This window comes from Centruroides sculpturatus, unplaced genomic scaffold (assembly GCF_000671375.1).
Source record: "Centruroides sculpturatus isolate CEXI.00-Female unplaced genomic scaffold, Cexi_2.0 scaffold77, whole genome shotgun sequence".
Classification (NCBI taxonomy): Eukaryota; Metazoa; Arthropoda; class Arachnida; order Scorpiones; family Buthidae; genus Centruroides; species Centruroides sculpturatus.
Genome location: NW_019384320.1, coordinates 482055 through 509362, shown reverse-complemented (window position 1 = coordinate 509362; position 27308 = coordinate 482055). Strand labels below are relative to the sequence as shown.

The 27308-nt window shown below is 31.0% G+C and overlaps 3 protein-coding genes across 4 annotated transcripts in view; 1 reads left to right on the top strand and 2 right to left on the bottom strand.

Annotated features, from left to right (window-relative positions):
* Positions 1–10008, bottom strand: part of LOC111625186 (ubiquitin carboxyl-terminal hydrolase isozyme L3-like) — a 65125-nt gene extending 55117 nt beyond the window's left edge. Inside the window, exons 1-6 of one of the 2 annotated variants that reach the window (XM_023368263.1) lie at positions 9802–10008; positions 9710–9721; positions 3073–3201; positions 2738–2876; positions 2561–2646; positions 2422–2469 (exon numbers count right to left, since the gene is read on the bottom strand). In XM_023368263.1, the coding sequence (XP_023224031.1) occupies positions 2422–2469; positions 2561–2646; positions 2738–2876; positions 3073–3201; positions 9710–9721; positions 9802–9846 (459 nt within the window). In that variant the 5' untranslated portion in view covers positions 9847–10008. The remainder of the gene's footprint in view (positions 1–2421; positions 2470–2560; positions 2647–2737; positions 2877–3072; positions 3202–9709; positions 9722–9801) is intronic. The other variant, XM_023368254.1, reaches the window with a different exon arrangement.
* A 916-nt stretch (positions 10009–10924) lies between these two features.
* LOC111625175 (COMM domain-containing protein 8-like) lies at positions 10925–27221 on the top strand. The gene is made up of 5 exons (XM_023368241.1): positions 10925–11033; positions 21464–21619; positions 24872–25024; positions 25966–26121; positions 27086–27221. The coding sequence occupies exons 1-5, from the start codon at positions 10980–10982 to the stop codon at positions 27107–27109; spliced, it is 543 nt and encodes a 180-aa protein (XP_023224009.1). The 5' UTR covers positions 10925–10979; the 3' UTR covers positions 27110–27221.
* The window catches only part of LOC111624948 (zinc transporter 9-like), a 49364-nt gene continuing 49196 nt past the window's right edge, over positions 27141–27308 (bottom strand). Inside the window, exon 19 of the mRNA XM_023367945.1 lies at positions 27141–27280. Within this exon, the coding sequence (XP_023223713.1) occupies positions 27236–27280 (45 nt within the window). The 3' untranslated portion in view covers positions 27141–27235. The remainder of the gene's footprint in view (positions 27281–27308) is intronic.

The following is a 27308-nucleotide window of genomic DNA, read 5'->3' as shown; positions in this document are numbered from 1 at the left end:
TTGGAATTTGGTCAGGTATAATACTTTTTTGCTTAATCTGAATCATTTTTATGTTATAAAATATAGTAAGCTAATTTTATAAAAGAAAAATAATTAGTTCTCAAAAAGAAAATGTAAATAACCACTGCACTACTATAACTTAATTTTTAAAAATTTTAATCACATAATATCAAGAATATTCTCTATTTTGCTTAAATGTTTAAATCAAATGAGAGTACTACAATAAATTAAATTAAATTCTGTTCTTTCTCACTTAAAGCACTTGAAAATGAGATGAATTATGCTAAAAACATTAATAATTTAGATAATTTTGTAAGTTTTGGACTTCTAAATATTAATAGTAATTTTACATGTGGATATGTAAAAAAAATCCAGTAATAAATGTTATAAGTAATAGATATGTATTATATCAATGGTGCGGTTTTCTTTATATTCTTTTAAAAGGTCAATTTCTCAAAAAAAAAATATTTCCTCAAAAAATTGATAAAACTTCATGGGTTAATTCCACAGAAATAACCGCCATTTTTTTGCCTGGACTGCATTTAATCAGAGACAAAAGCATATCTTCGTATTCTTTATTTACTTATTTACTATGCATTTCGGGTGCAATATTTTTGTGTAACTTGACCCCTCTTCAGGTTTTACATTTCTATAAATTGGTAAATTCAATTATTGCATTTGTTATTACGGTAAATTACAACAGTTTTGGATATATTTACACAATAGTTAACTAATCTGTTTTATGTTTAGACATACATCTGCCCAGTGTTGATGTTGTGTCCCATAAGGCATTTTTAGATCGTTTTCCCCTCTTTTTGTTTTCTTGGGAGGAGCTAAAGGAAAAGAAAACAAAAAAAGGGGAAAAACGGTCTAAAAATGCCTTAGGGGACACAACATCAACACTGGGCAGATGTATGTCTAAACATAAAACAGATTAGTTAACTATTGTGTAAATATATCCAAAATTGTTGTAATTTACCGTAATAACAAATGCAATAATTGAATTTACCAATTTATAGAAATGTAAAACCTGAAGAGGGGTCTAAGTTACGCAAAAATATTGCACCCGAAATGCATAGTAAATAAGTAAATAAAGAATAGGAAGATAAGCTTTTGTCTCTGATTAAATGCAGTCCAGGCAAAAAAACGGCGGTTATTTCTGTGGAATTAACCCATGAAGTTTCATCAATTTTTTTGAGGAAATATTTTTTTTTGAAAAATTGACCTTTTAAAAGAATAAATGTTATGTTCTTTAATTAACTTCAAAATTTCTATGTAAGAACTATAGATTTTCTAATTCACTATATTTTCTTTTTAAATGATTTAATCTCTACTTTTCTGCTACACAGCTCTGTTTCCATACAGAGTAAAAAATATGTTTAAATTCTGTTTCGTAAATAATGAATGACAGAATGTGCATGATCATGAAGTCAGATTCCAAGAGGCTAAGGTGGAATTGGGGGTACAATGAGACTGTTTGTCTAGGATACAATATTGGCTAAGTTCAATTCTGCTTGCATATAACTGTTGAACATCTGGTTTTTAAATATACTTCTTTAATAACAAATTTTAATAAAATTTAACAATTCCTGAAACAGATGCAAGTTTAAATAACTTGTGTTGTCATGGCCAAAATATGTTTTTATGTAAATAAATTTTAGATTTATTGAAATAGGTTTGATGATGTTTTAAAATGTAGCGTGATGCCATAATTTCACGATGTTGAAAACTTGACTATTTATTAATAAAACATGAAAAGTTATCATTTTGCAAATTTTTGTGTTAGTACTTATTAACTTGAATCAAAGAAAACTATTACATTATTAATTGCAGTCGACCCCCCTATAACACTGTCCATAATTCCGTTTTATATGAATCATGTTGTATGAGTCACTTAGATTTTACAAATATGTGTGCTGGGCTGTGAATGGCTCACGTATTTGTAAAATCTAAGTGACTTGTACAACATGGAATTCATATAAAACGGAATTATCAACAATGTTATAGGAGGTCGACTGTATTACTTAAATTAATAATGTTTAACTATAGTTCTTTTTATTCAAGAAGAATACATTATTACAAATTTAAAAAACTTTTAAAAATAATATATAATTGATTTTCATGTTTGTGTATAGAGACTATTTCAATAATATTTTAGACAACAAACTGTACCAAACCTTATCATAAACATTCTACATTAATTAAAATACTTGGAGAAATTCAAGCATAGATTTATTAAACATCATTATAAATTGTTTCCCAAGAACTTAAACTTAAATAATAAACAAAAAATAAACTTAAGAACTTGCGAAAAAATATATATATTCGCAAGTTTTTAAAAAATATATTTTTTTGATCTTTTGTAAATTTTATAGAAAATGNAAGTAAAATAAATTAGATTTATCTTATATTAAATTTTACCTGTGTTTGTCCTTCTTCTGCATACTGCTGATGAGCAGATGAAAAACACTAAAAGAAATAACTATTATTAAATTTTTTAAATAAAATAATCAATCAAGAATAATTTAAAAGTAAGATTTTATTTTATATATTTAAATACCATATCACTTTCTAGAATTTTTCCTCGTGTAATTGGTGTCTCATCTTTGGTCTTAATTAAAAATTTGCTAAGTATAGAATCAGATTCTAAAAAAGAGATTAGTAACATTTCATACTTTTAAAATTTATTTACACTTCCATAATAATCTAAACCTAAATAATAAAAGTATTTTTATACCTAAATTTAAAGACTTAGCATTATTTCCTATAGCATGAATTAAAGCTATTGTACCACATGCATTTCTTATAGTTTGTTTTAGAAAATAAACATTATCCTCTTGCTTTAAAGTTCCAATTGGATTTTCTTCTATGTTTGCCTGAAACAGAAAAAAAAAGTTTAATATTTCTTATTTAAATACATTAATCTTCATACAATATATTATATTTTATAGTATATAAACTTTTATAGCTTACAAATGAAAAAAATTTAAAAATATATAATAGTTTTACAGATACAATTCCACTATAATTCTCAGAATAAATTTAAAAAATTTTATTATACATTAGAATTACCTTATCGCCAAGAGGAAAAAGAAGAATCACTGCTAAAACTGGACGAGGTACCATTGCTAAAAGAGCTTCATCTAATCCAAGAACATCAACAATATTCCATTCTTTTGGCAATCCAAGTTCATACAAAAACTAGATTATAAAATAAATTTTCATATAATTAAATATCCAAATAATTTAATGAAAATACAGTAGACTCCACTTATTAGTACTTGTCTATACTGATAACATTTGAAGTATGTAAATAAGACTACAATTAAAGAAAAGTCTGTTTTTAGTGAAGTAATATTAAAACGAACATTTTAAAACAATTAAAAAATGTATAACTTAAACACTAATTAATCGTAAATTATTATTATTATTAACTAATAAATAATTAACCCTGTACTGTTGTCTGCTAACAACTTCAACAGCAGCTAGAATAATGCCAGTAATTTAAACTATTGTAGTGTAAACAAATAACAATTAAAATAATTAATTTTAAACATCAGTAGTTTTAATTAATAATTTTAATTAATACCAGTAGTTATATCTAATAATTATTTCATTTTACCAACCAATGTTGAGACAGAGCATAGAAAAGAAAGCATAAAAAGACTTATTTATTTGAAGATAATCATGATAATCAGAGGCATAGTGAGGCTATGGCCAATATGGCCCTGGCCATAGGTGATAATTTTACATTGAAAATTGCTAACAAAACTGTTATTAGTGAAGAAAAATTTTTAGATTTTATTTCTTTGATAGAAAAGACAGGAGAGAAACTTGCTAATGTAATTTTAAATAAATTAAACAAACACAGACTTGAGGTTAAAGATTTCAGGAGAAAAAGTTATGATAATGCAGCAAACATGTCAAGCAAATACAATGGTATGTAGACTTTCATAATGAAAGTTAATAATCTAGCTACATTTGTACCCTGTGCTATACATTTTCTTAATCTTGTTGGAGTTAAAGCTGCACATACTAGATTAGAAATGATAACATTTTTGGAATAATTTAAAAAATATTTAATTATTTTTGTTTTTTCAACTCAAAAATGGAAAAAAAATAACATTTATATTAAAAATAACTTTAAAAGATCATAGTGACACATGACATTTAGTGCAGATACAAGGCCAGTGTGACCTTTTGCTGAGCCAGAATACATTCAAATCCTATAATTAAATTTCACAATAAGGAATTATTTATTATAAGTACAAAGGATGTTACATATATTTTTTGTAAGATGAATATTACATAATTTTTCTTGCTGCAAAATCTTTGATTACGTCATCAAAATTAATTGAGTTTGCTACTTCGCTTTCTATTGAAACAATAACCAGAGATGTAAATCTATCTTGGCTTATTGATGATTGAAGATAATTTTTTATTAGTTTCAACTGTGAGAAACTACGCTCAGCTGAAGCAACAATTACTAGCATAGTTAACATTATTTGTAACGCAATTAATAAATTTGGGTATGTTGACATAAACATTGGCAGATGTGAAAATGTTTGATGTGAAAATCTGCAACAAATATTTCAATGCAAAGATTGAGAGAGAATCTTGCACTCATGTCAGTGTGCAGCAAGTTGTCATCGATTAGTGGATTATGAGATTGCATTTTCCACACACACCCGAATATTCAATCTTCTGCAAAATGTCTGATGAATTTTCGTACGCCACGGGGCCTTTCAAAACGCTGGGCCAGATTCTGGCAAACATGCTGAACCTGCCTCGTGCCGGCCCTGAAATACACAATTAAACTGTGTATCTGCACTAAAAACACAATTTAAAGAGGTATTAAATATTATTATTAATAAATCATACAATCCGTCTTTTGGTGCAGATAGTGTTAAGATAAAACAAAAGTCCTTTTGCATCACTAAGTCTTATACTGTAAATTTTTTATGCTGTTTATGTGGGAAAAAAATCTTGATACAAATAAATACAGTAAATTTACAACTGCAAACAAGAGACCAAGATATTTGTTGAACATCCGTTCTTTTGAATAGATTAATAAATTATTTTAAAGATTTCAGAAACAATGGTTTTCAAGCGATTAGCATGGAGTACCAGAAAAAGTGTCAAGAGCTACATATTGAACTTGAAATGACTGAAAAACAGGAAAAAGAAGTTAAAATTGTTGTCATGTAATTCAAATATGATTACTATTTCTAAACAAAAATTAAATTGGTTATTTTTAGAAGTTGTCGACATGATTATTTTGCAACTTATTGACCACTTTGAGAGCATTCATACAATATTGTTGCTCTTTTCTTTCATAATGGGAAAAGGTTTAGTTTCATAAACTTTAGAATACTTGACAAAAGCTGCCAAAGATTGTTACATTAAATATGATGAATTAGATGCTTTATGCTTAATAGATGAGTTAGCATGTTTTAAAACTCAAGCATAAATTTTGTTTGCTTATTTGGAAAATATGTATCACTTTGGAATTTTGCAGGGTATTGTAAATTACAAATGTGAATCTTACCCTAACATAGTTACTTTGCTTTAACAATTGCTTCAGGAAAACAGTGTTTTAGTAAACTAAAAATTATAAAAAAATTATTTCAGATCAAAAATGAATCATGAACATCTTACCAATTTAAGTATTTTATCAATAGAATCTGAAATGTTTTGTGAAGCAAATTTTTACAATATAATTAATAATTTGTTCAAAGAAAAGCTCGGAAAATAAAATTATTGTAGAAATGTTATTGTATTGAAATAAAGAGCATAAAATAGCTAAGTGTATTTTTTAGAACAGTGCAATTTTCTTTCCTGGCCATAGCACCAAAATTCCTCACTACGTCTCTGATTATCATCAGAGACGTAGTGAGGAATTTTGGTGCTATGGCCAGGAAAAAATTCCTCACTACGTCTCTGATATCATCAGAGACGTAGTGAGGAATTTTGGTGCTATGTAGTGAGGAATTTTGAAATCTGTTTAAATTAGCAGATTCCACTATACACTCAATAAAAACAATTGGAAATATGGTATCTGGGATTCTGATGATTTTTTTACATATAGTTTATTCATTTTTCAATTTAACTTTTCAGACGGTACAATGAAGATTCAGTATAAAAAGTGTATGTGCAGAAATTCCTTACATTTAGACACACATTTCCTAATGAGACAGTTAATACTTATATTTAATGTGTTATATTTATAGTTGTTTCAATATAATGAACTTAAATAAAATAAGATTAATTTTACCACACATTTTTATGTATTAAAATTTATGCTGTCATTTAACTAACTAAACTAAATCAATGCAATTTTTTCATTATTTTAAAAAATAATCCAAATTTTATTTATTATATATAAGCTTGACAGCCTGAGAAAATAAAAAATAAAAATATTTTAATACATAAAAATTTTCAAACTTGTTTGTTGAATTTTTCAATAAACAGAAAATTTACATATACTAGTGTACTAATGTATATTATAGTATTATTTATAAAAAATGCAACTGGTATGGTACAAATTTAAAATGAATACATTGTAAATTTTGTTGCTTATTAAAAATTAACAATCTGTTTGTTCATAATCCAAGAATATTTACAATTACAAATATAAATGATCTCAAATTATTAACTTTTATGATTTCTTATAAAAACATTCAGTATATATTACAATATATGAAAACAAATCAATCAAATATACAGAGTGGGCCATAATTATGTCTGCTATTTTATTTTAAAACAATTGTGTTGAAATTCAAACACATTAAATTACATGATAGTTTGGTGATGGATTATAACTCTCAATTTATTTCAATAAGGCAACCTGTAGCATCAATGTAATGGTTCATGGGATATTTTTTCATCAAAGATTTTTGACATTTCTAATAATGTGATGACTGTGCATTTTGTTAACACAAAATGCACAGTCATCACAGATCATCCTGAACAGAGCTAAGCTTCATCACATAAATACAATACTTCACAAAACTCCCAGAGGAAGAAATCCAGGAGATAAACAGTAGTTGCAATGATCATGTATGAACAGATATACTGTACTTCACATACCTAAGAACAATAAACTTTAAAGTGATTTTTGCCTATACAGCTTTAAATGCAACTGGCAATTTTAAAATACCAATTAAGAATTGTTTATTAGGTCTACTTAAATCATTAAGAATTATATATTTCTAAAATAAACACATCTTGTTAAATGAATATTCTTTGTCTATGAATTCTCTTGTGGTTAAAGATAACAAACTAGTATACTTAAATTATAGTCTCTTCACACATTATTAGACAGTATTTTCTAATCCTCTGAGGACATTAAGTAGCTCATGTACAACAGCTCTCAGAGGATGGTCTGAGAGCCTATTATACTTGATGGAATCAATTCTACATAATTTATTTCCAGGAATGTAGAGTGCAAAAGTATACCAAACATTGTTCTAGAAATTCTGTGTCTGCTTTCTAAAAGAATACTCCATTAATTATCATCTTTATCAGAAAGGAAACAATATACAAATGAACTCTACAATGAATTTATGTATAAATATTTCACAATTTCAAAGAAATAAGAATGTTTTGGGACAAATATAAAATAATATATAAATGTGAAGATTATAGTGTTCTAATTTAATATAGAATTGAAAAAATAAAATAAAATAAATTTTATACAGGAAATAATCTATTTCAAACTCCATTTGTACTACTAAAAATACTGTACATTGTGTAAATTTTTTTGCAAATCTATGCTAATTCTCCATGTTTTAACAGAAAACATAAATGATGTAAATGTATATTTAAAAAACTAGAACTATTATTATTTTATACATTTCATATCAGCAATTAGGTAAAATTATAAATTTGGATTTTTACTTTCTGAATATAATGCTAGATTTATATTTGTAAATCAGGCTATCAGCCTAGTTAAAAACATAATTCATTCTACAGTAGTTAGATTGCTAATTTTAATGGTTCAAATTCTCACACTTCATTTTATTGTTATATTCAAGACTAATTTCAGCTGCCAGTAAGGTTTACTGGCAGGTGGCATATATAGACGGCTAGTACATAATACTGGCAGTTGGCTCAATAAAAACAATTCTATGTTCAGTCACAATTAATGAATACTGACAATAATTATTTTAGAAAAGAAACACTGGTTAGATGTGAAAATGTATTACTTAATAAACCTATTTTTGGTTTCATCTGATTGATGTGATAATGCAGCACAAGAGTAATCTGCCAAGAGGAGACACCTCCTGACAATATCATAACCTGATAACCATAATCTGATGTAAAGGGTCAAGTTAAAATTTAATATAAATCACTACATATTTCAGTACATTTTTATTTTTACACTTATATAGTGGATTATAATAAATATACCAGTATATAAATTACTAAGCTGATAGTTAATTAACACCATAATTAACCTTTCAACAATGGACTAGTCAAACAGGTTTCTACTCCAGGTAGTGGAGAATAAACGTTGAAAATTTTAGAAGTATTTTTGCAATCATTATTTCTCATTATTTTTTTGGAAAAAGATTTTGTAAACAGTTATGTCTAGTAAAGAAAAGTCTTTTTTTATTGTGACATAATTAATTTTCTATGTAAATGGTTTTTCGTGGTAGTTATAGGCAATGTTCCTTCTAAGCTGCGCTGCCACGCACTGCTCAAATTGTTGCCGCGCACAAGAATTTGTGTGCCGTGCAGGTGAGCATGCACACCGATTTGAATTGTTGTTTATTTATTTCTCACTCTGTCTGCAACATGATTATTGCTATGTATATTTCAATTAAATACATTAAATCATTGAAAAGAGATAATATTTTGTATAAAAGTATGTTTTAAAATTAATTTTAATCTCTACTTTATAATTAATTATTTTAATTTTTATAGAAAAAAATATGTATATATATATATATGATCAGAAAACTTTTTTGCTCAGAATCTGCTCAGCAAAAATTTTTTTTGCTCAGAAAAGTGTGTGTTCTGCTCATCGACAAAAAAAATTAGAGGGAACATTGGTTATAGGCTAGTTTTTGGCGATACCTTTTAAAATTGTTTGACGACTATTGTTTGTCCTCACCACTGCCTCACGATCGCCCTTGACGACTATAGTCATCGCTCACTGCCGAGTGGTTAAGTTGTCTTTCCTACATTTAACATTTTTTTTATAAAAGGTGGACCCTTCCTGCTTATACAATTGTCTTCCAGGAGGACTTTCAAAGGAAAACTGGTCCCATTTGTGTGTTATGTGCATGAAAATTCAGAAAACTATGCAGTCGACCCATCGGCAAGACCGAATCTGCAACAAATTACCACTGTTCGGTAGATAACACCACCAAACACAGATAGTCGGCCACCCACCGTTGCCAAGTATACGCTCGGCAACCGACGGGCCAACTTATTTTTGAGTTAAATACATTTCTCGAGATATTTTCAAAAAGCTGGACTAGAAAGCAAGTTTTAGTTAACGCACGTGTCTCAACAACTGAAATATTGGTTATATTTGATAAAATTACACTCAACAATCATTATTAACTCACACATAATACATTAAATAAGTTTAAATTTATACAGACATGTTTAAAATTCTGTTGTATCCTTGTGAATTGTTAATATTCTTGGAACCCTTTTTATTTAAAGATTTCAAAAGCTATCATTGGTGGATACTAACCTTGTTCATTACCTGAAATTAATAATAATAATAAATTAATAAAATCATAATTTAGAATTGTTTTCTTTAAGAATCTGCATTAAAATAAATACTTCTGGATTTGATTCCATAGGAATCCATTTAGTAGAATCGCCCATTTTTATTTTTTTTTAAGTCGAAACTAAATGACTTTGGATTATAATATAAATGCAGAAGAAGACGTAGAAAAAGTTTTATTCCAGAACTACAGAATTCTACAACTTCAAACGAAAGAACAGTATCAGTGTTGCCAACTAGGCAGAGTCACTTATCTTCGAAATTTCCCTGAATTTAGGGATTTTTCTCTGGAAAAATTCCCTATAATGATGTCTCAATGATTTAAAATATTTTACTGAAAGTTAAATTACAATCATTTAAATTTAAAAAAATAATAATAATTTTAATACTTGTAATTTAACTTTCGATAAAATATTTTGAATTTTCTATGTAATTCAAACACAAATTATTTATTGTTTTTATACAGACACTTGGCAAATCACAGAATTGAATTTTATACGTGTTCTTTTCATTTATACACGTTTCGGGCATTTCTTGTCCCTCTTCAGCCAACTAAAATAAATGGTTCAAAACCATAAATAAAAAATTTAGTAAAATAGGCAAAGGAATTTTATAGTTTTAAATTTCAATAATCTGTAATCAAAAAGGTATGTTTTAAAATAATATGACCTTATATGTTTGTTTATACTGTTGTAACTTGTGAACTTTTATTTTAGTTGGCAGAAGAGGGGCAAGAAATGCCCGAAACGTGTATAAATGAAAAGAACACGTATAAAATTTAATTCTTTGATTTGCCAAGTGTCTGTATAAATACAATAAATAATCTGTGTTTGAATTACAAAGATTATTGCCACGGTTTCAAAAACATCACAAATTTTGAATTTTCACTTAATGATTTGTTTTTATTTTATAATTGGAAAACATGGAAGATATATATTTTACTAATATTGAATTGGGTTTTTTAATAATACGAGGCATACCAGTGGTAATTTGTTTCATTAGAATAAGACTAGAGATCCGTTCATTTGGTTAAGCCGGTTCACTCACATCATATGTTTATTTTATAATGAAAATGTTTAAAAATAACACAAATTACTTAAAGTATATTATCTTAACCAAACGGCCACATATCGATTTTTTTTATTTTTATTTTTATTTTGGGGAGAACAGTGGTACGAAATCTGGCAACACTTACTCGAAGTGCCATTAGGAACAGCTTCGTTTAGGGTAGAGAATGGAGGCGGAGTTAAAACTTTTAAATAAATGTCCCGAAAATAAACTGGAAAAGGTAAATTTCACGGTTTTTCTGTGCAAAAAATTATTATTTATTTAAATTTGTGATAATGTACTCAGGTGATTTTAATCACTGTTAAATCCCTTGTCTTTGACACTACTATGATTGTTTACAAACAATATACTGTATATAAACTGAACACTTACTATTATTTAATAAATTATAAAAATCTTTATGCTTATTTCACTAATTACAAATGACGTAGGATAAAATATATTGCTTTTCTCTGTACAATTACACTTCTGAAAGTTCCAACCAAGACGGTTAGTATCTTACCAGAACTGTACAGCGTACCCATAGGAGCAAAAAAGTCAAAGATACCGTACCTTTATGTATGACCCTTCTTGAGATGTGGCTCCCCGAAATCGGCCGCCTGCCATCGAGAGTGGTGTCGTGCACTCCGCTAAGACCGTCTCATTTAACTATTTAGCCTGTGACTATGCCAGATGTGAGTGGCCCATTAGACTGTGGAGTACTTGATGGTATATATGTTACCGCCAAAGCTCGGAAACTCGTTAATCTGCAGATTACCTAGCGTGATCCGTTAAAGTTGCTAAAATTGTTCTATTTCTCAAATTACCTAGGTAATGTGCAGATTATCTAGGTAATCTGCAAATTACCTACTAGGCACTCGGTAAAGTGAAAATAAGATCTTTGCTGAAACAACAGCAACGTTTCTGTACGCTTAAATTAACATAATGTTCTTCATTTAATTTTCGATATCTAAAGAATCAAGTTAATAAAATCAAACGATTGACAAATTAGTTGATAGAATCAATCATCAACCAATTAAAAAACATATAAAAAATCAAACGATTTAAAATATTAATACAATTATTTATAGGGAAATTATTATATAGATAACCACCTATGGAATTTCGGGACTTTGAGTATCTATCTGAACTGAGGGGACCGAGACGACTTCAACGATACCCTACTTTTGGACCGGAGATGAAAAATAATAAAGTTATCATACTTTTTCTGGTGATCGCATGATGTAATTGTGCAGTTAATGTTACCTATGGTGAGTAAAATGGCGGCTCATCTCTGATTCCAGCAAACAGAAGAAAGGAAACAGTGGGGATGCACATTCTGTCCTAACCTATTTTAATAAATTATTATAATTACAGTAAAGCCTCGATTATCCGACCCCCGATTAACCGACCGTCCTAGTGGGCAAATTTCAAATGTCCGCTAGTGATGTGGCACTACAATATTTGGCCATGTCTGGGCTACTTTAATATTATTTTTACGTGTTATAGCTGGCAACACTGGATCAACCATGAAAGGGAGCCAGTATTTAAACGAGGCTTAATTTTCTAATTTTTAATGATACAATAGCGATGATTATTATTTTAAAAATTTTTGTTAGGCTTAACATCAATGAAAAATCAACGCGAAGTAGATTAATAGTGATATACTAATATACTAATTACATAGGATATAATAATATACTACACTAATAATGGATTTTTTCATACTTTTCGGTTATTTGACTTTTTAATTATCCGACCAACCCCAGTCCCCAATTGAGTCAGATAATCGAGGCTCTACTGTATTACCAACCAAATTATTAGAATAGGTTAGGTTAGGTTTGAACGTGCGTCCCCACTGGAATCAGAGACGAACCGCCATTTTACCCACCATAGGTAACATTATCCAATTGTGCAGTCTAAAGATTGGTGACACTTTGAATTTCATAGCAATTGGTTTCTGCGACAAGCACACCTATTTGTGGTACATTTATTTGTGGCAAAGATCTTATTTTCACTTTACCGAGTGCCTAGTAGGTAACGTGCGGATTACCTAGATACTCTGAACATTATCTAGGTAATTTGAGAAATGGAACAATTTTCACAACTTTAACGGATCACCCTAGTTAATCTGCAGATTAACAACTTTCAAGCTTTAGCGGTAACATATATATTTTTGGGAGGGTGTGGACTCGCCTCCCAGTAGGTGCTGAGGTGTGAGCGAAAGCTAGCACCAAAGTGCATGACTATGTGCAAAGTGATAGTGATGTGGAGTATAGAGAATAGCAGCAGTACTAATAAATAGTAAAAACTGATCTTTGGAGGCACATGTACGGATATGGTTCCTTTGACTTTTTTGCTATTACAAGGAAGTCTACAATTCTGGGGGGGTGAGAAACTCATCATTTGGAGTTTACCCTTACCCTTTTCTAAGTGGAAAATAAATAAAATACTGTTTTTATTAGGACATTAAACCAGTATTTTTTGCAGCATCCTTACTTTATCAATGCACTTTTCATATTTTTAGTAATATAAGTGTTATGGCCAATGTTCCCTCTAATTTTTTTTTAGCTGAGCAGAATGTGTACTTCTCTGAGCAAAAAATTTTTGCTGAACAGATACATAGAGAAACTTATTTTTTCTCTTTAAAAACTAAAATAATTAATTATAAAGATTAAAATTTATTTTAAAACATACTTCCGTATAAAATATTATCTTTTGTCAATGATTTATGTATTTAATTGAAATATATGTATCAATAATCATGTCACAGACGGAGTGAGAAATCGGTAAACAACAGTTCAAATCAGTGTGCATGCTCATCTGCACGGCACATAAATTCTTGTGCATGGCAACAGTTTGAGCAGTGTGTGTCCGCACAGCTTAAGGGAACGTTGATTATGGCACTGCTCAGTATTATATTTTGTGGCACTCCAGTTTGCTGCATTATGCAGCGAAACCTTGATTCTTCATTTTTATTGGGAGACTTGAAGAAACTGTGGATGTGGGAAAACAATAGATGCAGGGCCATGCATAACATGAATTAAACAGTTACATTTGCCTATATGTATTTACTAAATCAAAAAACATACTAATAATATTTTTTCCACTGTTAAGTCAGTCGTCACTATTACTTTTTAAAAGAATGATTAGTCCTGATTTACTTAATAGCATTTCTTTTAAAACTGAATAATAACCTTCAATATTTACAATATTTGCTTGGTCTTTTTTTTGATGATGTCATGAAAATATAAAAATGCTCTAGTGGAAATGAATATGCAAAGTGCTTTGGTAATACTTTGCAATAGTTTAGGCTGTTTTATTCATCACCAACTCTTCCTCTCCATCTCTTTGTCTGCAAGGTTGCAGAGGTGACTATACAGAGTCCAAACTGCTACTTGCTTTACCACATTCTGAAAACATAATCTGCTATTACTACATTTGTATGTGATGTTACTCTTTATATCTGAGATTAATGTTCTTCATGACTAAAAGTTATAACCAACAGATATGGGAAAACAATAAATTAAGGAATAATTGATGTGGATATAATTTCCATGGTTTAAATAGGATTTATTTTTCAATTAAAAATTACCTTGTCAACACCATTTATATATATATATACACTTAAAATATGTACAGTACATTATGTAGATATTAAACATTTAAGATACAGTGGAACCCCGGTTAACGAACTTAATCCGTTCCGCGACTCCGTTCGTTAACTGAATTGTTCGTTAACCGAAGCAATTTTTCCCATAGAAATTAATACAAATGCAATTAATCCATTCTAGGCTCCAAAATTTTTGTCATTTTATTTGAAATATACAGTAATTTTCTTTGATGAAAATGTAGGAAAACATAGTATCTATCATTACAGCAACAAACATGTAAACTTTGTTTAATAATACCTTCATTTCTTGTAGTTGATGGCAGAAAAGTGGAGATATATGAACCTTAATGCTTAGAAGGGGATTCCCTCCAAAAAAATAACAGGTAGCACTTCATCGGAAGATTCTTAGAGTCAAAGTCTCTTTCGGTAAAAAACCCACCAGTGGCTAAGTGGTCTTCGTACCTTGAACACGGGGAGTTCGTTCGTGGGTTCGCACCTTGCTCAGACAGGCTGGCCACGTGGAGTTTTCCGGGATTTCTTCATGTCTTTAACGCCTAAATAGGGGCTAGTTTCCCTTAAAAACACCTCCCAGAAGGCATTCCCCCTAGTCAGATCACCCAAGTGTTGTGATGCCATAACTTAGCAAAGAAACAAACTCTTTCCGTAAGGAACAAGAAATTGATCTAAAGTTGATTGTCTTACTCTTTTAATCAAAATTTTTCTCAAATGCAATAGCGCATTGTCATTTTCTATTGCCACTATGACTTTTTCCTTTCTTTGATGCCATATTGATTAAATATATAAATCACAAAACTGAAAAAAGAAGTATAGCACAAACACTCGGAAAAGCAATGCTTAACTCGCGCATGCCTAACACCAACTAAAATTTGACACAAAATACCGTTACGTTCGTTATCTGAGACAAAATTTTTGCAAAATAAAAGTTTGTTAACCGATTTGGTCGTTAACCAGGACGTTCGTTAACCGGGGTTCCACTGTATATACAAATGACATGGTTTTGTTTTGTAATTAGAAATAATAATAATAAATTACCAAAATTATAGGGCTATTTTTACACAATAATTAACACAATTTGTCACTAGAAGTGTTAAGCAGGGATGCACAACCTTTTTTGAAGAAGGGCCAAATTAGGATTAAGTTTACTGACTGGGGGCCGGACCTCCAAATGATTAATGCGATGGCTGAGATTGGATGCTGGCGGCAATCTTCTTGATGTCTGGCGTAATGGCAGATGTTGAAACAACCAGCAGATTTTCCAAATTCTTGTTGGTTAACCTGTTCCGTGTTTTGCACTTGTTTAAATTCATAAGTGAAAACGCTTGTTTGCATACATACCATGTTTCCCCGAAAATAAGACCTAGCAGAGGTTTTGCTGAATTGCTAAATATAAGGCCTCCCCCCGAAAGTAAGACCTAGTAAAGTTTTTTTTTTTTACTCGTAACGGTCATCGACAGCAGGTTGAAAGTGGCCGTTGGCTTTTTGAAAGTACAGCCACTGATTGGTCAGCAGACAACACGCCACACGGCATGATTTGCATAAGACTATGGCTTGGAATCACAGATTTGCATAATGTTATGGCTGGTGATCACTAATTGGTCGGCCGGGAATCACGCCACATCATATTTGCATAGTGTTATGGTTCAGTAAGCAGTAATTGGTCATCGAGCCCGATGTAGACGCTATAAAAAGGTTAAGTTGAAGCAAGAGTGGGAAGTCCACTCCAACGGAACTTTGTAAGTTCACTTCGGTTTTATTTAAGTTCAGTTCAACATGACCGGATATACGTCACTCTCGTCTAAGTTCGACTTGGGAATTTTTTTGTTCAATAGTAAATGTGAATTCTTCATGGAAAAATAAGACATCCCCTGAAAATAAGACCTAGTGCATCTTTCAGAGCAAAAATTAATATAAGATAGTGTTTTATTTTCGGGGAAACACGGAAGGTACTGCCAAACATGCTTGCACAAAATCGAGCATTGTCTTTCAGTTTTGGAAATGATGTATCAGGCAGTTCTTTGTAGAATGTGAGGAGATTAGAATTTTTAAACTGTGATTTCAATTCATCACTGCACTGGATGTTTATCAACTCAAGTTGGACATCTGGAGGGGTATCTTCCACTTTCACATCAAATGGAGTTGAAAAAAGTTGCAGGTAGATCTTGTATTTCTGGAATTCACCAAACCTCTCATTGAATGATGTAAGGAGGGTGTTAACTTGGTCAGAGTAATCCATCTTCATATGTGGGTATTTCTCTTTCATGGCCTTGCAATGTGGAAAGTGTGTAAAGTTCTCTGATTGCATGTGGGACTTGAAAAGTGATAGTTTGGTCATAAATGCATTGATGTTACTTGTCAACTGAGAAACAAGTTGCATCTTTTCCTGCAATCTCAAATTAAGGTCGTTTAGATAAGAAGTAATGTCAGCAAGGAAAGCTAAATCACACTGCCATCTTTGTTCCTCCAAATTCCTTGTAGTGTTCCCCCGTTATTAGAGGAAAGTGATAATAGGCCCCAATAGCTCCACAAATCTCTTGAGGACTGCTGCCTTGCTCAGCCAACAAACTTCAGTATACGTGGGCAGGTCAGCATAATCAGCATCTATTTCTTCAAGAAATGATGTGAAGAGTCGATGGTTGAGTCCATGACGGCGGATTAAGTTCACAGTATCATAGACATCTTTCAGCAGACGTTCAAATCCCAGCTTCTTTGCACAAAGTTGCTGTTGGTGAATTATGCAATGATACTGGACTAACTCCTTTTGCCTGTCCCCAAGGTGGTTTTTCAGCAAGGTGACCATGCCATTCTCACATCCAACCATAGATGGTGCTCCATCGGTGGCAATGCTGGATAGCTTGTCAAAGTCCAGTGCTGATTTGTTGCAAACGCTCAATAAACTAGTAAATAAGTCAGCACCAGTTGTATGTCCAGAAAGTGATGCCATGCCAAGAAATTCTTCATTCACAATAAAATCTAGTGAAACACTTCTAATAAACACAATCACTTGTGCTGTTGATGATATGTCAGTGGATTCTTCCACAGCCAAAGAAAAATAAGCACAGTTTGCAACTAAAATATTAAGTTGGCCAGAAATGTCTGATGCAATTTGCGAGATTCTTTGTTGTATCGTCATGTGGTTAAGACTGATTGTTTGAAAACACTGTCTTCTCAGGACACATCTCACTTGCGATGATAAGACACTTTTTTATCATATCGCCATCTGTGAAAGGTTTCCCATTCTTGGCTATTAAAGCAGATATTTCTAGGCTGGCTTCAACAGCCGCATCCAATTCTCCAGATTGTTTCTTGAACACATTTTGTTGGCTGATTAGTGATCGTCATAACAATTCGATTTTCCGTACCTTGCAGAAAGAAATCCTTGTGTTGGCTTTCATGATGTCGCTTCAGGTTGAATTCTTTTGGCACTGCTATTGTTCCATTGCACAAGAGGCAAATAATGCTGTTGTTCTATTGCACAAAACAGTACTTGTTAGTCCACACTTCTTGAAACTGACGATTCTCGCAATCGACCTTGCGTTTAATGCCGGGCGCCATACTGTTCACTCTGCAAAACAATGTCTCGTTGTGCCAAAAATTCTGAAGCCTGCAATGAATCGTGTTTGAGATAAGGCAAGCTAGACTATCACGTGCTTTGTTCTGTATCCACTCTGACCAAAGACTAAAGAGGCAGGGACAGAAGACTATTACGCACACGTGGCCAGGCAGGTCTTAATTCGTTCGACCCCTGTCCGGGCGTCTCCACCATTTCTCAGAATTTGTGAGTCAGATCGTCAACATGCCAGGTGCAGGACACTAATCCATCATAAATGTGGTTACCATTCTTACCTAAATTATATTTATGGCCCGTCAGTTTTACCCCCGTGTTCAGAAATGAATCAAAAGTGATTAACACAGTGCAGTGGAAAATCTGAATATTTTAAATATAATTATTAAAATTGCGATATCTCGTTTCAAATTGGCGCTAGAATCAATTTGTTTTTTGTTTTCTGTCATAAATATATCACAGTTTACGACTGTTAAATTTCAAATAAAATAAAAATTAAAAATAATAATTTAATTTTAAATTTACGAAAAAAAGAATGTAAAAATAAAAGTAAATAAAAAGTTCCAATTAATTTACTACTTAAATAACCTAAATATATCTGTTTTCTTTCAAACAAAAAAAACCGCAGCTTTCTAGCTACACGGAATCATTTTACAACCCTCTTTGTTGACAAGTTTATGGCTTGACGCGGTTTGTAATAATTATTAAATCCAAAATATTTTAATGCAAATGGCTTCCTTTTAGTCGTAATGACTCTATTCCAACTACAGTATTAATTTTCTTGGTCCAACTTAATAATAATAAATTTGATGTGAAAAATTTTTTTTCTATTCTTTGTCTATGGAGAGATATTGTTGTAAATTATTGGTTTTATAGCTTTTTGTACATTCCTTTTTGAACTCTGGTTAGTTTTTTTCTAGTTTGAATGACATTAGGTTGACGAATAAGCGTCTTTTCAGAAAAGATTGATTCAAATTCGACTATACCAATCAGAATCTAGAATGTAAACAAATGCTAAAAAATCGTTATTTTCATGGTTTTTCAGCGCTATTTTCACTTATTTTTGTTATTTGACGCTATTTAGACGAATAGGCAAGTTTTCCGAAGCATAAAATTGAAGATTTTCCGCCAAAATAGAAACTTCCCGATAACATCGGAAATGACGTTCTAACATCATTTTAAAATATTCGATATCTAAACCAGAAAGTGTTAGCTAGAAATAGACTTATTTATAGAACAATCCCCCATTTCTCACCTCAGGGAAAGTCATAAAACAGTTGGGTGCTAATGACTTTGTGAAAGGGAAAAAGTTCTACACTTAGAAACTTCGAAAGAAGGGATTTGGCCTGTACCGTCCGCGGGCCGCATAAACATTGATAGGGGGCCGTATGTGGCCCGCGGGCCGCAGGTTGTGCACCCCTGTGTTAAGTATCATTTTGCACTAAATTTAATACACTCATGTTTGTGAAAATTGCAACACCATGAAGGAATTGTGCAAATTGAACCAAACTTATAGGAAATGTAAAGTGAGGTAAGACATGCAAATGAATAGAATTACAAAGCGATTGCACATGCGTGGAACGAGAACCAGTTCCTTATCAGCCACTTGTTGCAGGTCTATAAAGGGCTGTAAAGATGCATTAAAATCCATTTATCTTCCCCTGTCTGTGGTAAACATTTCATTGGTGGTCAGTATGCCTCATCAAAAGCTGAGGAAGCCATACCAACAACTAATGGAGTTTGTACGAGGCCACATCATCGGTATGCAAGAGGGTGGATTTTCATATCAAGAAATCGCAGTCCACACACAGTGTAATGTCACAACAGTGATGCATGTTTGGAAGAAATGGACAGAGGAGAACCAAATAAGACGAAAACCTGGCAGTGGGGCAAGCAATAGCACAATGGTATGGGACGACAGACACCTAATCCACATGGCTGTGATGGATCGTACAGCGTCCTCTTGTGTGTTAGCACAATGTTGGAGCACGGCTACAGGTGTTTTGTTGTCTAGCTCCACGGTTTGTCACCGTCTGCTGCAGCATGAACTGCGTGCAAGGGTTCCTCTACGCGGGATTCTCCACTTGATGATTCAGACACCTTCGACTTCAATGGGTTCAGCAACACAGTGCATGGTGTGCTCAGTGGCAACAAGTTGTTTTTTTCCAACAAATCTTGCTACAATCTGCAGTACAATGATGGAAGAGTATGCGTCAGACATTATAGAGGGGAACATCTGCTCTCACAATGTGTTATCCAGTGTCATACCACATAAATGCCTGGCATCATGGTGTGGGGATCTATTGGGTATAATTGTCGATCCTATCTAGTGCACATTGCAGGCAACCTCAACAGTGATCGCTACATATGGGAAATTGTGGAGCCAGAGGTCTTCCCCCTTCTTTGACGAATTCTAGGTACTGTATTTCAACAGGATAATGCCTGCACACATGTTTCTCAGACTGCACAAGCCTTCAGTGCACAACAGGTTTTGCTTCTTCCATGGCCTGCTTATTCCCTGGATATGTCGCCCATCAAGCATATCTGGGATTTCATTGGTCTGCGACTCGCTCTTACAGCTGGTGGGGCACACAATAAGACTGAACTTTGGCATCAAGTCGAAGCCATCTGGAATGCCATTCCCCAGGATTACATTCAGAACCTGTATGATTCAATGTCACGACGTGTACAGGCTCTCATTGCTCAGCATGGCAGACACACACTGATTTCTGATGTTCTTTTTGGTTTTTTGTCTTGTAAATTTGATCATTTATTTTTACCACTATCAGTAATATGTGGAATAAATTTCATTAATTTCTGACAATTCCTTCATGGTGTTGCAATTTTCACAAACATGAGTGTAATTAGAACTTAATGATTTAGTTAATTTAGAGAAATCTAGCAGAAAAGATTTGGAATGGAATGGTAATGAAGACCACTCTAAATCAACCTAGGCAAATAACATGATTGGTTTAAAAAATTATAGAAAATATGAGAGAGAAAAAAATCCCTCATTCTGTTCTGACTTTAGAGGTAATCCACACAATAAATAGGTGTTTTGTATTTGTATAAATTTTGTATTTTTATAAATTTTTAAAATTTTAATTATCTGGCCCCATTGGATATTTTAAATTTTACAAATTTTATTAAACATTATGCTGGGAAAGGATGTTTTCTCTGATAAACTACGGCTTTGTCATAAATGATCAGCAGCATTTTATAAAACATTTTCTGTATACAAAACAAAATATAATAAATTTCTTAATTGGAATAAATTAAATCACAAAATCAATAATTTTAGCATGATTAATCTGCATATCAATACAGTCAGATATCAACTTATGCACAAATATCTAAAGATATTCTAAAAGTTATATACTAAAATATAAATATTTTAAAATTATTTATAAAATGTATTTAACTAATTCAATTTCTTCTAAAATAATAATGCATTTTTTTATTTAATATGTTTCAGTTCCTTTATTGTGTTGTTGAAGATTTATGCGGACAGAGACCACCACTTTTTTGTGACTATTCTGAGATTTGGTCTTTGACCGAATGGTGGGATGTGAATAATTCTCTGAAGAAGTTTTTTAGCAATTCTGCAAAATATATTGAAAATAAAGAAAAAGTAAGTTATATTTTATGTAGGTCTAATTATTTTTTGAAATGTTCATTTATTTTCATTAAATGTTAGAAACTTAAACTAATATTGCATTTAATGTAAGGAAGAAACTGTATTGTCTTTCATCATTAGATTTATTTACTTGAATTAAATACACACAAGTACAAATAAATATATACTTGCTTACTGGAGACTAAAAATTAATAATATAAAAAACCATTCAAAATTCCAGCAAAATTCTTTAATAACATAAGAACATTTTCAAACACATTAAGCGTCCATCTTCAGTTATTTTTCTAAAATCGAATGCGGAATTTGAAAAATTACACAAGCAAAAATTTCAAATAGTTTGTTATACAAATATTAAAAAGTGACACGTTATTAATAAAAGCACTACACATAATAAAATTTCGGTATGTTTAAAATAATAAATAAATAAATAATTTATCAAGAGTTATCTTAAGCTTAATTAAGCCTTTATATAGAACTTGTCACAAAAAGATTTCCAAGCAGATGAAAGTCTGTCGGTTCCCTATAGTTAATGCATTGCGTGCTCTTCTGTGCACTGTGGATTTCCAGTTTTTCCAGATACTTTATTGCATGTTTAGATCTAGTGGCTTTTATGATAGAGGCCTGGTCCCAGAAAACTGTGATGCCTTGTTCTTTGGCATAAGTGGCAAGAACCGTACTGTCAATGGTTTTGTTCACCGATAGCTTATGCTCATTGATTCTTTTCTTCAAATTTCTTAACATTGCCCCTATACACACTAAGTTAGAGTTGAACCTATGATCTCTTAGCGGTATTGGGTATATTCCTGTTAAGGAGTTATGTTCATAACTTCCCTTGTCATTCTTTAATAACCTGTACATAGTGGGATTACGTCGATAAATTATTTGTAAGTTCCTATCTTTGGAAATTCTCTTAAAAAACAGTTTAAGGAAGAGTATGTACCTGAGGACCACTTTTTCTTTTTGGCAGTTTTCCTTTTGCTTACGTGTAAGATTACTATCTTTCTTAATGAGAGCTTCTATTCTTTTTCTTCTATAGCCATGCTGTAAGGCTGTTCTTCGAATATACTGTAATTCGTTAATACTGTCGCAAACGTCTGTGCAATGGGTGTGTGCCCTCCTTATCCAAGAGCAAAACACCGCCATTTTGATATTCTCTGGATCCGCCAAATTCTTAGGGATAATGATGGGGAGTGACGTCGGTTTACGATATGTGCTGGTTCGGATTTCCCCTTCTATGCATGTTATAGTTAGATCCAAGAAATTAACGCTAATATTACTTTGTTGTTCTAATTCAAAGGTTAAACCATATGGGTTACTGTTTATTAGATCTATAAAACGTTTGGTGCTGCGATTATCCTTCTACAAAATAAAAATGTCGTCAACATATCTCACGTATATCAGTAAATCTGTTGTAACGAAGGGAGGATATTGTTTTCTAGATTACGGAGTGCCAACTCGCAGAGTACTGATGACATGGGGCTACCCATTGGTACTCCCCGTCCCTGTAGATAAGTTTCATTTTTGTCCCCTTCTAACATGCATAGAAGGGGAAATCCGAACCAGCACATATTGTAAACCGACGTCACTCCCCATCATTATCCCTAAGAATTCGGCAGATCCAGAGAATATCAAAATGGCGGTGTTTCGCTCTTGGATAAGGAGGGCACACCCCCATTGCACAGACATTTGCGACAGTATTAAGGAATTACAGTATATTCGAAGAACAGCCTTACAGCATGGCTATAGAAGAAAAAGAATAGAAGCTCTCATTAAGAAAGATAGTAATCTTACACGTAAGCAAAAGGAAAACCGCCAAAAAGAAAAAGTGGTCCTCAGGTACATACTCTTCCTTAAACTGTTTTTTAAGAGAATTTCCAAAGATAGGAACTTACAAATAATTTATCGACGTAATCCCACTATGTACAGGTTATTAAGGAATGACAAGGGAAGTTATGAACGTAACTCCTTAACAGGAATATACCCAATACTGCTAAGAGATCATAGGTTCAACTCTAACTTAGTGTGTATAGGGGCAATGTTAAGAAATTTGAAGAAAAGAATCAATGAGCATAAGCTATCGGTGAACAAAACCATTGACAGTACGGTTCTTGCCACTTATGCCAAAGAACAAGGCATCACAGTTTTCTGGGACCAGGCCTCTATCATAAAAGCCACTAGATCTAAACACGCAATAAAGTATCTGGAAAAACTGGAAATTCAGAGGGCACAGAAGAGCACGCAATGCATTAACTATAGCAGTTCTAACAAATCATCGTCCCCTTCAATAAAACCGTTATGTAGTACCGCTCCTTCACTACAAAATTCCGATGCCAAGGGCCAAGACTAACGCCAAATTCATACTGCATTGAATAGTATAATGTTATTTGTTTAATTATTGTACAATATAACAAATAAAATATCTAATTATTCTTAATATAATGTTTTACTATATCGCCCAGAAAATTGTTTTTTGTCCCCCAAAATATAAATTCTTACTAATCGCCCACTCAACATAGAAAAACGCCCCCGTTGAGAAACACTGAACTATAGGGATGCCGATGGGCTTACATCTGCTTGGAAATCTTTTTGTGATGAAGTAGCTTAGTTCTATATAAAGGCTTAATTAAGCTTAAGATAACTCTTGATAAATAATTTATTTATTTTATTATGTGTAGTGCTTTTATTAATAGCGTGTCACTTTTTAATATTTGTATAACAAACTATTTGAAATTTTTGGTTGCATAATTTTTCAAATTAAGCATTCAATTTTAGAGAAATAACTGAAGATGAATGCTTAATGCATTTGAAAATGTTCTTATTAAAGAATTTTGCTGGAATTTTGAATGGTTTTTTATATTATTACACACAAGTATTTTTGACATTTCAAAATGTCATCCTCAAGCAAAGAAAGAATATACAGTATAACATTTGATTATTATTATTTGAATTTTGAATATCAAAAATGTCAAAAGCACCAGTGTGTATTTAATTCATTAAGTAAGTAAATCTAATGTGAAAGACAGAGAAGACACTTGTCACATGACACAATTCATAATTATTCCAGATGTATTGAAATTTTGAAACAAATTACTTTGAATTAATAACTTAATAAATGTATTTTTATTTTTATTTTTATTTTACATTAATGCATTATAACAAACTTATTAACTTTTTATTAATAATTAAATGTTAAAAAATTATTTTACAATTATTTATTGATAGATAGATATAATTTTTCTTTATTAGATTCAGCAAACTTTATCTCATCTGTTACCAGAATACAGAGAAAAAGTTCTCAACTGTTTGAATATTTGTCAAAATGATATAGAGAAGGCCCTTGTAGAGAAAACTAATTCTATTTGTGATAATTATTTAAAAGATTTTGATTGGAAATTAAAGGTAATTATATATTATTCTGTAAAAAAAATAATTTTATTTCAAATATTAATATTTATGAGAAGCTTTAATGCTGTAGCTATTTTTAATTCAAAAACAGTAAATTTTTGTTAATTTGAAGTCAATAACATTATATTACATTCATTAATTGGAAATTTTAAAATGCTTTCAAATAATTAAATTAAAAATAAATTGTATTATACATTACAAATAATGTTTGTAATGCATATATGATAAAGAATGAGCTTGTCCAAAAGTCAAAGAATGACACTTTGGTAACCTTTACATATTTTGTATGCCAAATTTGGATTTTCATGCATTTTCTGCCAACAAATAAAAATTTCCAGCTATTGCCTTGTGCTAGTTTGTTTTCTACTGATTTTGGTAACAGCAAAATTAACAACAAAAATAAATGTTTTCTGTTTAATCTAGGTTTTAATACCTTGTATTGTAAAATATTCTGCAAAAAACTTTCTACCTTAACAGCAACTTTTATAATATACAAAAGTTGAGTAACAGAATTATATCTGTGTTTAGGAATACATTACAATTGCAATTAAAAGTTAGAGACTGTCTGGATTCTAGTTATATTGATTGTTTCTAATTAAAGAGTCCATTAATAAGCAATATTGCTTATTAATTCATTGTTTGAAGATAAGAATCCAGATTAATGAAGCAATAATAGTATAAAAATTTGATTTTGTTTATAAGAAAATATATATACTCAATCTTGTACAGTTGATTCTGAATTTTGAAATTCATAATTAAACTCACTGTAATCTTAGTGAATATTATTATTTAGTATTCATTCAAAATTGAATTTTAAGCAGTTCTATATTCTATAACCCTAAATTTCCTGTTCTGAAATCTTACAGTATAAATTGATAACCAGTCTATAAAAATAAATATTTTTCTAAATTATTTCTCAAACATTTTTTTTTCAGTTGATATTATCAAGTGATAGTTTGTATAATATAAGAGAACCATGTCTAGAATTGGATTTAATGTTGGTCAGTGATGATGACAAAAAACAGCTGTGTGTTGAAATGTCAAAAGAAGAATTGAAAAGCTTCATTGATACATTAGAAGCAGCACATAAGGTAATTTTATTATTATTATTAATTTCAGTTTCTTTGTTGCTTTGCATGTGTAAAAAATATAAACATTTATTTAAAAAACGTAATTTACAAACATTCATGTTGTTATCCTTAAAAAATATCACTAACTATATGTTCATAAATTTACTTGATTCAAAGTAATTCTGCTTACATACCTGAAAAAATGAAGTTTTTGTTCAAATGTTATTTCAAGATTCAGAACAAAAACTTTAATTGATCAATGCTATTGCAATTTTAGTGGAGAACTCGTCACAGATTTTTAGGTTATTGGCAGGTTAAATATTTTCTTAAAAAAGTCATAAAAAAGATTAAGAAAAATTCAAGGAATTATCAATACTTATTCCAATCCTTCATTGTCATCTATTTGAAAGTGATGTCTCAATAGATGCAGTCTTTCTAGAAAGGATTGAAGATGATTTTTAGATGAACAACAATGCAACAATTTTTGTAGAAATACATTTCAATTCAATGTTTTTATAATCTAAGCCAATCAGAATTGTTTAATTAAGCTTATATTTCTTGTCAGGTAGAAAAATAATTCCAAGTAATCCATTATCTTTTGTATATTTTCTAACAAGAATTTCACAATGTGAGTTGTAATAAAAGATTTATAAAAATAATTTTGCAGTCCAAACAATAACAGAAATGTTGAAATAACTTCAAGTTTACATAAAACAACTGTGTTCTTTGACAGATCTCAGCAAGAGAAAAGTCATATACTTAGTTTTTTCTTATCCTGCAGTCGGTCCAAGAATATTAGATCGATGACATTTTTCAAAAAAAGTATCACAACTAATAATAATAGTCATTGTATCTTTAATTAGGGTAAATTGTGTACATTTTTAACAACTTGCTATATACAGGCTTCAAACATATATATAAAACTTTACACATTCATTTTATTACTTGCTATGAATAAATGAATTGTTTTCTTTTTTATTTTCAGGTTGTTGTTCAAATGATGGTGTGAGATGTAGTAATTCTGATGTAAATTATGGTATTATGAAACATTAATAATTATATACAGTATCACATAACATGTACAACTCCATGAAATAAATTAACAAACTTAATTCACAAGCACTTGAATTGATTTTTATAAAACTTCTAGGTCAACGTGTCGAACTTCTGGATGCCTTTTCTGAAAAACAAGCAAGAAAATTTAATAA